Source organism: Thermobia domestica, chromosome 8 (genome assembly GCF_964235325.1).
Source record: "Thermobia domestica chromosome 8, izTheDome1.hap1.1, whole genome shotgun sequence".
In the NCBI taxonomy this organism is placed as follows: domain Eukaryota; kingdom Metazoa; phylum Arthropoda; class Insecta; order Zygentoma; family Lepismatidae; genus Thermobia; species Thermobia domestica.
The window spans coordinates 293,869,150-293,882,423 of NC_137461.1; the positions used below are offsets into that span (position 1 = coordinate 293,869,150).

At 37.9% G+C, this 13,274-nt stretch overlaps 1 protein-coding gene across 7 annotated transcripts in view; it reads right to left on the reverse strand.

Annotated features, from left to right (window-relative positions):
- Positions 1-13,274, reverse strand: part of msn (serine/threonine-protein kinase msn) — a 129,668-nt gene that overhangs the window by 55,113 nt on the left and 61,281 nt on the right. For 6 of the 7 annotated variants that reach the window (XM_081770012.1, XM_081770013.1, XM_081770010.1 and 3 more), the window contains exons 15-16: positions 7,443-8,123; positions 152-259 (exon numbers count right to left, since the gene is read on the reverse strand). In XM_081770012.1, coding sequence (XP_081626138.1) covers positions 152-259; positions 7,443-8,123 — 789 coding nt within the window. The remainder of the gene's footprint in view (positions 1-151; positions 260-7,442; positions 8,124-13,274) is intronic. The other variant, XM_081770014.1, reaches the window with a different exon arrangement.

Genomic DNA, 13,274 nt, shown 5'->3' on the forward strand with positions numbered 1-13,274 from the left:
TGGGCCTTGGGCGCGATTAATTAGATTGATTTTTAGCGCCCAATGCTTTTAGTCTTAATCCCACTTCTTTGTATCCCACCAAAAAATAAAATCTTTTTACACACTTTTTTAAACATTACAAACACCTAGTGATACGGTTTTATTCACTCACCTGAGTAAGCAAATCAGGTAAGACAGAGCTGGTACGAGAACCTGGAGTTCCTACTTGGCCAGGGGAGGAATCCATTCGACTATAATCACTTCGCCTGTCATCACGATTCTGAAAACACAAATTCCAGTGTGATTAATATTTTATGCATGGTAGCATGTATTAGCCGACAGCACCAAAAAATAAATAAAAATATCTACCAAATATGAAAGCAAACACACACTCATCACTTAACTCGTGCAGGTTCGAACAATCGTTTTATTTCTGTACTGCTCAGATTTTAGACTATTTTCTTGCTTATTACACTACCTTCTCTTCCAAAGTCGTTGATAGAAACTTTCCAATAAATATTACGTAAAACGTATAGTCAAGACCAAACACAAAACACCAAAAGTGTATAGTTTTATTAACTTGATTTCACAGAATAACACGATCTATTATGTAGCACTGCATCTTTCCAATTAACAGTTTAATTTACCATCGTTATGTAACACGTTATTCTGGTTCCACGAAGATGGATCACGAAAAAAAAAGAAAGAAAAAAGGTTTCAAACGCCAACATTGTAAAAGCAAAAATTGTGGAAGGAATCTGTTTCCCGAGTGAAGACAGATGTCGCTAGTTGTCTGTCAGCTGATGTGCGAGTAGGTATTGTGCGTTCGTAGACGTGTCAGGAGTGAAATGGTAAGACATTTAGAAAGCTGGTATCGTTTGGAGTTGCGAGCAGTAATTCGTTTCTTATGGGCAAAAAATGTGTCGCTATTGGACATTCAGTTAGATCGTGGAAGTGTATGGTGAAGAAGCAATGAGAAGACAACATGTGGCGAAATGTGTTTTTCAACTGAGCAGAAAGGAGGTGGAAAACCGTAATAAGGCACCGAGCGGTCGTCCAAGTTCTGCAAAGACGGATATAAACACGGTACAAGTGGATCGAAAGTGTGATTAATTCAGAGCTGGAATTGAACTACGGCACCGTGCAATGTATCGTGTCTAATGTGTTGCGTTATTCCAAAGTGTGTCCCTACTGGATTCCATGTGCGTTATTCCAGGAGCAGACACACATATGAATGACATCCAGTCTCACATTTCTGGAGCGGTACCACGCTGACGGCTAGAACTTCCTTGATCACATCGTTACTGGGGACGAAACCTGGCTTCATCATTTCGTCCCAACAAGCAAAATGGCCAGTGGAGTGGAAAAACGCTGGCTCACCAACGAGAAAGAAGTTTAAGGTTACAACCTCTTCCGGTAAAGTTATGACAATTATATTCTGGAATTCATGCGATGTGATCCTAATCGAGTATCTGGAGCGTCACCATTTTGTAATGCCGATTGTTATTGTGCAACGCTGACCAGATGTGAAGCCATCCGATGAAAACGCCCTGGTATATTGGGTGAAGGTATGTACTGCATCATAATGTGAAGCCCCATACTGCTCGCCAAACTCAAGCACTGCTGCAACAGTTCAAGTGGGAAGTGTAGAGCCACCTTCCCTATAGCCCAGATTTGGCTCCCAGTGAATATTTCCCTTTTCTGGCATTGCAAGACCACCTCTTCGGAAGAAGGTTCGCTTCAGACGGTAATGTGAAAACAGTTGCTGAGAACTGGCTGACCAGACAGAGACGTGACTTTTACCAATCCAGATTAGAAAAGAGGGTCCTGCGTTCTGATAAATGCCTGAATTATTTGGAAAAGTGATCGGCACATACGCCGCTTTTTTTCCCCGTTTATATTTTCTCTTTCTTGTTAATTCAATTTTTTTCTGTTTTGTAGTTTTTTTGATCCATTCTCGTATATTATAATAAATGACAGATATAACAACTTAAGGAACTCAGCAAATGCATGATTATAAATATTCACTCGTTTATTATTTAAAAATTGCTAATATTTTCAATGGAAACTCCCGTCTTCCTCAAAAGAGTTTTCTTAAAGCATCTAGCAAACGAATTACATAACATGACATAATAAAACAAAGACATTTCTTCTAGTAATAAAAATATATACAAATATCATATTTTTATTACTAGAAAAAGAAGTTTTGTAGTTTTAATTGATTTGATTTTTTTTTTTTTTTTAGTTCAGCGTCCCTTTCAGCAGCGAGGCTACATGATACGTGGACCTACAGCTTAACGTGAGATCTGAACATGAGCTACCGCTGGGAATTAAACATGGCTCTCCCAAGAAAAGGCGCGTACACTAACCGCTTATTAACTAGGGAGCTCACGGATGCCATGTGATGTGATGAGGTTGCTGTAGATGCTTTAAGAAAACATCCCTGAGGAAGATGGGGATTCCCATTCAAAATTTCGGATATTTCTAAATAACAGATGAATACCACTGTCAGTCCAATGACAGAGGCCGAAGATATTTATTTATTGGTAATTTCATGTAGATTTTTACCTCAGCATAGCTGTAGGTACACATATTTGCCAGAACTACTATTTACTTACATTCCAAGTTTCTATAAGAACTGTTTACAAGAATAATAATAACTTCCATTCGGCTAGTATACATTTTCAAAGAGTTTCCCGTCAATCTGAATTTAAATCAATTTAAATTACCGTTCTAAATTCATATGATCTTAACTAAAACCACCCAAACAGACGCACAAAATGCTTTAAATTCCAAATTTAATTTTATCCTGCAGTACGAGAACTTCATGCATTACGAACGAAAAAGTTCATCATCATTATCTTAAGAGCCTAAAAATTTCATTTTTTTGGTTGTTTTTCATAAGTGAGAGGAGATAATGAAATGGAACTTACCACAATCATAGACAATGTTATTCTACAACAGAAAATATGAACAAGAATAATTTTCAGAGTTACCATCCATAGAAATTATAGTGTTGCCAGAATAACATTTCCCCCAAAATCTAAGTTAAGGCAGAGACTACAGGAACGAACTCAACTGCATTTGATTACGTATCATGTTGTCTTGGAATACTGTGAACTACTTTTTAAATATTAGTTGTATTTAGTTTGTAATACAACATACATGTAAATAGTTTTAACATACAGTTATTAAAATTAAATAATAATGCTATTTAAAAAGAGTTCACCGAGTACAAAAACAACATGATACGTAATCAAATGCAGTTGAGTTCGTTCCTCTAGTCGCTCCCTTAACTTAGATTTTGGGGGAAATGTTATTCTGGCAACACTGTAATTTCTATGGATGGCAACGCTGAAAATTCTTCAGGTTCATTTTCTGTTGTAAAATAACATTATCTATGATTGTGGCAAGTCGTCTTTCATTGTCTCCTTTCACTTATGAATAAAACAAACAAAAGAAAAATGGTAAATTTTATACTATTTTTAGTATGTCAGGCCCTTAATATTAAAACGAGAGAAAGACCCAAATATTTCTAAGATATTTAAGATTGTTCCATATATTAAAAATAAACACGCCTACAAGCCCAAGTCTTGCTCAATCGGTGCACATTGCTCATGCCGCCCAATGTTTGAGTTTGCATGCTGTCACGACTTTGAACTGTATGATGTTGTGTTTTTAAGAGTGAACCTTGTAAACAATGGATTTTAGAACATGCTTAAGATGAGCGCCAGCTACTAAGTCTCACGTATGATAACACTTGAATATTTTACTTGTTCACAATGTTGCCAACAGACCACGAGAATTTCCCCACTTTATCAATGAAATGAAATCTTTTGGTTTAACGTCTTACGATTATCCTCGTTAGGCTAAGGCAAACGGATGATTAAAAGTGAATGATGAAGGAATTGGTGGAATGAGAACGTGGAAGGAAACTGGGAGGACAAGATGTTGTCCATCACAAACTTACTTGACTGCGGATCGGACCATGGACCTCACGCACAAGAGGTAAGCGTTCTACCACTGAGTCCGTGCTTAACCCAGTGGCGGATCTAGAAGGTAAAACCTGGGGGCGGGGGGCAGCCAGTACCCAGACTATGATAGGTATATAAACTTTCAAAAATATATGAAAAATAGCTTAAATTATTTTGTCACTGATTTTCTTTACGGTTTTTACCAGAGTTTACTTGTTTTAGGGTTCTACTGTTTCCTTCTACATCCTCATTTCATTAATTACTCCTGTCATTTCCAACTGGAGGCTCTGTGACATCAGTTTGCTACTCCCTCCTCAGTAACTCACACGGGAAGAACAAGGAGTAGACAGGAAGTATGGGATTGAGAAAGAAGCACACTAACATACTACTTTTACACTGCCAACAATTGCTTATTCCCTGCTCTCCCCTCTTTTGCTCTGATTGTAAAAGCATGCTTCTAGATCATACATCAGTCAGTTAAAAATGATTCCTATGGAGCGTAAGCTTGGGACGTTAAACTAAACATTCAATTTTATTTGCACTTTACAGCAAAACCTATTAGATTGGGAACGTGTTTGTTCGTAATACCATGTTTCTCACTGTACGGAACGAAAAACGATTAAAATAAGTGGAAGTGTTTGGAAATTGGGTGTAGAAAAGAATGGAGAAAATTCACTGGATTAAATGAAAATTTGATGGAAGGAAATGTTAGCGAGAGTTAAGAGCAGAAAAGCAATAGAGGATGGAAAGGACAAGGAGTACGACATGTATTTAAAAAAAAAAAACGGTAAACGATTATGCACCGAGGCTAAGGGAGACAGTGATGATGAGACAGATGATAATGATGGAATGACGAAAGTGAAAGGAAACGAGAGAACTTCGAGACAGCCCACGCACACGGCGTTTGTTTATCGCAAAGCCCATTTCAAATCTTTCAGTTTTAGGCTCCACGCTTATGCCGTGTAGCTAATGATAAGAATGAATAAAAAAAGTGAGCGGAAATGGAAGGTCCTGGAAAAAGCCATGTACACAGTGTCTGTCACCACAAAGCCTACTTGGCGCGAGCTGGAGTCAAAACAGAGACCAATGTCCCAAGACACGCAATTATTTTTAAATACTTCTTAACAGGATACCCGAAAAGGTAGACCATGACGTACTTTAGACCATCATAACCAAAGGTATTCTAACATTATTGGCAGGTCACTTGCTGCTACTGAGAAGCTTTCATGCTAGATGGTCTTCCGCTAACCTCTTCGTCTTCACGCATCATTTTTCTGTTTTGATATCGTCTATTAATTGTAGTCTCCTTCGCCCCTCCCTCTCTTTCCTGCTACCATACCCTCTAAAACGTTCCTCATGATACAGTTCCTTCTTAGCCAACGTCCGAACTTTTCCCCCACCATTTCTAACACCCTCTCATTCGTTTTCGTTCGAACCAGTTAATTCTCTCCATTCTTTTACACACCCACATTTCGAGAAGCTTCCAGTCGATTTCCATAATTTACTTTAAAGGGAATAAAAAAAAAGTTTAAAGCAGGTATTGTGCTGCCAAAATGTCTTGAGCCGTGGCAAAAATGCGAACTAAAGCTCACACCCTCACCTACCCACGCGTTGAGCCAATAAGGGTTCAGCTGTTGCTAAGCGAGAGAAAGTGAGTGGAATTCCTTCAGCCGATAGCAGCGCTTGCGACGGAAGACTAGGGATCAAGTCAATGTGGTATATTTATAGTAAATGAAAATCTGTGTAAAACCTGTATGATTTATACAGACAACACGTTTTGATGAATCACGTACTCGGGAGGAGAGGAGAGGGTACTGGAATCAGAACCATTGCTCCATAACTCCTGAGAAAATTTTAAAGTAAATACTTTCTTTGTGGAAGACAAGTACGAAAATTTATTTGAATTAAACCATTATTTGAAAAGAAACTGTCTTCCTATAATGAGACAGAAAGTTTAAAGAGAAAGCGGAAAGGTTTTCACAATCGGTAGGCGATACTACAATATAATTACTATTGTGTAAAACCACGCGATCAGGGGCGAACCGTTGGCGTCAATTTATCTTCTAACAATGACAGGAGATATATCTGATAATAATCATGATTAATGGAACAGCTGCACGTTAAAAACTGTAGCTTACACTACACCCCTCGTCACTTGAACTGGCGTATGGCGTCAGCCAATAAGCTCACAGTGAGTTGTTACCAAACCTTCAGTGATGAATCTGATCATTCATAATAGTCCACAAATACGAACAAAATCAATTATGAATGATTAGATTCCTCCCTGAATGTTTAGTAACAGTGCACTGCGAGCTTATTGGCTGATGCCATACGCCAATTCGGGTGATGCGGAGTATAGTTCATTAGTTGGTAATATCTTTTCTTACAGGTAGTTGTGTGTGTGTTATGCCCCACGGTTCTGCTCTTTAGTTTAAAGAAAACTATGAATAATGAGTGGAGAAAGGTAAATACGGAACACCATGCCCTAAGTAGGATTCGAACCTGCGACAGACTGACCTTGGGGATCAGCAGCCTAAGAATTGCCATTGTCCCACCATGCCTGCCAGCTAAGTCACTCATATTTCGAAAAGAAAAAAAAAGTTTTAACTACCGTTGAATGAAAGATAATAAGTTATACGTTAGTTACACACAAAAGAATATAATAACGTTAAAAAAAATCTACAAACTACTACGTATATTGCAGCGCTCGTAGCTGTTATATAAAGGAAGCCATCAGCAGTCTCTTCCATTCAAATATTACTATTTACAGTTACCTACACTCGACTTCTACAGCGTGAAAATGAAAGCATTACAAAGAATCGGTGAAGGACAACAACACATCCCTCTCAACCTAAAATAAGGAACACGTACGATTCAATGGAAGAGACTTGGCTGAAAGTTATCAGTTAAATACTAGTTGATCAAACACTACTTTTTCTTCTTGTAAAACACAGCACACTATCTATGGCGAAGAGTTCACTTCTATCTGTATTTCAGTCTTGCACTGGCACAGAAGAATATACTGCTACTCATCTAGTTTTACTGGATAGCTGAAGCAATAAAAAATATCTACAGTCTTATTTTATATTGAAAGTGTTCAGAGAAGTACATGCCTTACGATGGTATTAAATCAAGTTTCTTCTTTTCAATAATATATTTCCTCCTTTCAAAGGAATATGATCAACATGCATTCCAATATTCGCCACACAAGTACTACTTTTCGTCCATGCATCAACGTCACACTGTTCTCCTGATCTTCGTACTTCTTGTGAAGATATTGAAGTCCTAGATTCAGACAATACGCAACTTTGGAAAGAGAAATCACTTTGTACAATGCACAAAAGTTCAACTGGATTAGTAAGACATACACAAAACAAGTTCTCATGCTTACAGGCGATTAGTTGAATTTTGTTTTCACCGTCAAACTCTCTGACGAACAGCATGCTCTCGTGTTATTGTGGCAAACCCTTTGTTCAAGCCGTAACTAACCTGGTACTCTTCTCTATATTCATTTGTTACTTCAATGGGAGTTGATCCTTGGCTGTTCCGTCGTTTCATTCTCTCTGCCTCTCGTGCAAACTGGGCTTCAATTTCAGCCTGTCTTAACTGTAACTCACAACGGAACTCCTGTCGCCGAATGTCTCCTTCCGTCTTCTCTCGACGCCGACACCACTCTACGTGAGAAGGAGGAACGTTGTTGACAGGAATCGCACTGTGTCGGACGTCGTTCTCCACCCCTCGAAGATTGCTGAAATCAGTGAGAATCGGTTCCCCTCCTTTCTTATGAGCTCTTCCTAACTCAGATCTTCCCAAGTCTTTGGAGGCGAACAGGATACCACTCTTGCTTATCAAGGAATCGGGATCGATCAATGAGCATCGAGGGGTATTACTCACTGATTCTTTGTTATAACCAAGATTTTTGGAACTGGATTCACTTCTTCTATGCACTTGCTGCTCACTGAACTTACCCACCGCATTTTTCTTTTCTTTTAATGGAACACCAAAATTCTCTCTTCGAGATTGACCAACATCATTGCTAACAGCGTTCTCATCAGTGCTATTGGTATTCGCTGATTTATCATTAAGGCCTTGGAAGAATTTGGCGAAATCCCAATCTTTTAACAGGTGTTCATCCAACTCGGAATACCGCTGTTTACTTGCTTCCTTCTGCTAATAAACAAATATTAGGTTAACAATAGTGTGAGACATTACAAAAAATATCTGGCATTTGGCAATATAGCAAAGCCAGGAAACGAGCCAAAATCAGTTTATGCAAATTAGATTATGTTCAACAGGCCATTTATACGTGATGCCAGGAAATGGGCCAAAATCAAGCTCTGTGAGAACAAAGAATGATTTCCTATTTCCTGATTGCAATAATCCAGAACAGACTAATACACACACACACAAAAACGTCCACAAATTATAAATTGGAACACTTTGAAATGAGTACATTAAACTTCAAACTTTTCGGCCTAGTTCAAAAATAAAATAAAATAAAAGTTTGGTAATAAAATTAGGATTTTTTAAAACACTCTACTAGACTTGTAGAGTCTTCATAAAAGCTTGATCTTGTATTGTAGTCTTCTATCAAGGACTTCTTTAAACACTAAAAACTAAGTTCTGATCTCTTTTCTTTTTCCTTAACAGGTTAAATGCCGCGTGAGACCTCGTTGGTCTCACACAAACTTTTGTTAGCTTATGGCCTGTAGTGACTTACTGATTTCAATTTTCATATTAAAAGCTATTGCAGTATGTAGTAGTACGAGAAACAGCCTTGGCCTATAGAATTGTGAGTCCGTGCTCTCAATGGCTCTAGCGACAGAGTGTAAAAATAGATTGTGCTTTCTACATTACCCAAAGGTCTAATGTATTATGCACGTCATTCAAACCTGAGGCGAGATAATAATCACGTGGAGTTAAAGTACAACAAAGTATGCAAAAATTGCAGCTACACTAAACTCATTACTAACTTATACGTTCGCATTTTCTGAAAGAATCCGGACACAATTGGCTAAAATTTGCATAGTGGTATGTTGCTTTCACGTGGTCACTAAATCTATTCCGGGTGTCGGTCTATCTGAGGCCGCATAGACTAACGTAATCATCACAAGAAAGTATCAATACTATAGAATTGCCTAAAATGATTAAATTACTACTTAGAATAACACACAGAAACCAGACATGAAAATACATCTTGGTCATAGGAGATGTTTTTGTTGCGATATAGGTGACACTTAACCTGTTAAGCCTCTTTTACACATCTGCGTAATCGTTTTTCAGCCAACAGTAAATTAAGTTTAAATATTTTCTGAAGTATTAGGCTTACGTTTTACGCTTATGATTTGCTTATTTTAAAATTGTATGTATCTACAGTGTACATTATTTTGTGTTTCCTGTAATTAAATTAGACACTGTAAAATTTATATGTTTAAAATGTGTACAATATTATTCTTCGAACTTCTCTTTTAATAATAGAATTTTAAAATGTACACTATAACACATAACGAAGATATGTAAAGTGCTGGCCTACGAGGTTAGAAAATATGAATAACAGCGAGTTTTACTATAAATAGTATGTTTTGATGGAATTGCGGGGCAAGTAATGAGAATTATAGAACTCTGGCCTAACTAGTTTCTTTGTTATCCGGCCACTTAGGCCGGATAGTCGAATCCAATTAGTACGTCTGGTATTAAAGAGTGATTGAAGTTTAATTAATGTTATCACAGACTTCGTTAATTTACGAGCTAACAATGCTGAGAAAATTTCAATTCAAAAGACTAAATTTTTAACACGGAGCAGATCACAATCAAACAATCAGAATTGTCTACAAAATGTTACATTAGAGAAATACGCCAATGTAACTATCAGATGATGACATAAGTAATTCATGATTTTACACTATTTTCTTCAAATTTTGTTAACAGTTCACAATGTGCCGTTTCTTATTATTATTGGCACTTTCTGCATATTTTCTAGTAGCTAGTGTGGACGCATTTGGCGCATGTAGTCCTCTATTCGATTCCTGGTTGGAGAGCATTACAAAATTTGAGCGTATGTGGTGTTTCGGATTCCATCTTAAACTGCAATCCATTTTTCAGGACGCTAAACATTATTATTATTATTATAAAAGAAGTAGTTGGAGAACTCACAATCTTCGTTACTCTTCACAAGGTGGCTGGCTCTTCCAGTCAACGGACTGCGAATTGGTGTAGATGAGCTGGAAGACCATTGCTGTCTTAATGCTATGAGCACAAAGGAGGGATTAACTTTACATATATTTTCTTATTATTATTATTCGGTGGGAGAATTTGGCTCACGAGTATTTTAACCTTCGGGAAACGAAAAGTTCTTAAATTTCAAATCAAGTATAATAGAAGAACAAACCCACCTATTAAATGCTAATTACACCAAAACGTACCTAATTTTTCTTGTCAACAAGTCCTGGTACTGAATCGTTCTGACTAAGCACCTCCAGTTCCAAGCTTTTTGTTTCAGAAAATTTCGCCCGAGAGAGAGGGTGAGAAATCAAAGTATGACGAGGCTGCACTGGGCACTTTTTTGAGTTGAGTTGATTTTAGTTTAGCGTCCCGTTCAGCAGCGAGGCTATATGAGACGTGGACCTACTGATTAACGTGGAATCCGAACCACATGAGCTCCCGCCGGGAATCGAACCCGGGTCTCCTACGCCAAAGGCGCGTACGCTAACCGCTTAGCCACGGAGGAGCTCTGGGCACTTTTTTGTTTTTAGTTGAGCGTCCCACGATTGTGTTCCGAGGCTAATGGAAAAATGAAATGAAATCTTTGAGTTTTACGTCCCACGGTTATGCCGGTTAGGCTAAAGGAGACGGTGATTATGAGAAATGAATGAAATGGTGGAATGAAGAAAGTGGGAGGAAACGGGAGAACCCCGAGAAAACCCACGCACACGGTGTTTGTCCACCACAAAGTTCACTTGGCGGGGGCTGGGATCGAACCCAGGACCCGAGGCTAATGGAGACGGTGTTGGTGGATAAAACATGTGGAAGAAAAAGGGAGAACACCAACAAAACCCACGCAATTAATGTGAGCTGGGATCGAAACAGGAAGCTTACACACCAATTCAGGCGAGCGATTTACATAGCTCCCATTGGTACAGTATTTTGAAATATAAAGACAATGGAAAATTCGGGAATGCGGACTTGGTTAAGGAAATTCTCTTCACAAAAGGAACATGTAATCGCAGTTTAATTTTTCTTAGTTCCCCGTTTCCTGAAGAAACGTCATTAACAAACCTTTCACAGAAAAAAAAGTTCAATCCCTTCTTTTCGTCCAAGTGTTGACGCAGCAATGGTCAAGCGAGTGAAGACACGCCTTGCAGAGGCAACGGAAACTCGAGATTGTAAGTTCTTCAAATCCTCACAAGAAACATATAATAAAATAACAAGACAATATTTGAAGAAAACAATGTAAATAATGAATTACAATGATACCTCTGATGGACATGTTGAATGTCTTTCTACTGCAAAATAAAATATTCTTTTATTCTTCTCAATAAAGTTAAGCTTCGTGTTAAAAACTGCCTTTCTCTGCGCAACCGTATCTCCCAAGTAGTGGAGGCTCTTAGCCTATAGACCATTTTAGGCATTTAAAAATACACAAGTAAACTCCCGCTTTACAGTCCACGCAGGACTACAGTCTGTACATTTTGCCTCATAGCAGTTATTTTTGACTTTATAAAACAGGGTTCGCTAACTTGAAATTTACTAGAGACAAAAGGCAACTGTATCACGATGCTGAGTCAACAGCAATATTCTTGATCCTTATACAATATTCACATTTAAAGATGTTTGAGTCTTGACACTAACGTCTGCTTTTAATGAAATATTGAATGCTAATGTTCATCTTATGGGTATGAGACGGTAAAATCCATATTCTGGATTTTAGTGGATAGCAATTTCCTCCGATCCTATCAAATACTATAACAATTTCTCTTCTACCTTTCTGATTAGCATTTTCCTTTTATGATGAAAAATAATGTGATTATGATTTGCTAACTCTTTCCATTGTAATAAACTGCTAAGATTTGCAGTAAAAAGAAAAACAGAATTGATCTTACAATGACATAATGTTTATCAATTACTTTTCAATTAGACGAAGAAATAAAATTAGTTCTTCTTCCGTAACACATTAGAAGTGCTACTGAGAATGTAATAAATTGATTTAGAAGATGGTATTGTGCTAACTTCCAACACAAGAAATACTATCATGTACCTACTGACAACTATAATAAAGTTAAACAATGCTTCTGCATAGAAATGTAAGATAATTTCAAGTAATGTTATAAAAAATCTATACAGTAGATTCCAAAGTATTTGGCCTAATGGGGCGGAAGGGCACGCCGGATAACAAAAAAAGCCAGATAGGCTGGAGTTCTATAAACTTATTTCTTTATGAACATTACGCATACCCCAAGAACAATTTACGAATACAGTACTGTATGTATTGTACACTTATAATAAGGAACAGCGACAAGCGTACTGTATTGAGATTCGTTACACACTGACGAAACAATGAAATGAAATGAAATCTTTAGTTTTACGTCCCACGGTTATGCCGGTTAGGCTAAAGGAGACGGTGATGATGAGTGAAATGGTGGAATGAAGAAAGTGGAAGGAAACGGGAGAACCCCGAGAAAACCCACGAGCACGGTGTTTGTCCACCACAAAGTCCACACGGCACGAGCTGGGATCGAACCAGGGACCCCAAGCACCGGAGGTGAACGCTCTACCACTGAGCCACCGCGCCCCCACTGACGAAACAATGAACAAGGAGCAGAACGCTGCTCTTTTCCTGTCACAACTTGTATTTTACACACGACACGTAGGAGGATCGTAGAAGACGCCCGCTTCCAATACCTTGGCAATGTTGCCAATGCAACGCCTTGCCTTCCTCATTTAATTATGATAAAAGAAAACTACATCGGATACTCGGGAATCTACTGTATACAGTTTTCATATTTTTTTTCCACAGACAATTAAAAACAAAACTGAAACTTCATCAGGCAGGGAGCAGCAGAAGTAGAAAGGAAGAATGCAAAAGAAAATTTTTGTGGATGGAATACGTCAATTTTAATGTTACGCCTTTGCGTCATACGTAAAACTAGATAACCTTCTGACGGTTAAAACTAAATTTCATACAACTGTTACTATTATCTGGAACACAGGAAATTTATTTACATGAAAAGAAGATTGCAGTAGCAAGTCACACAGATAAGCAATATTTTAAGTGATATAGCCCAAGTATTAAAATTATTGTCTTGAAGTTTTAATACCTGTCTT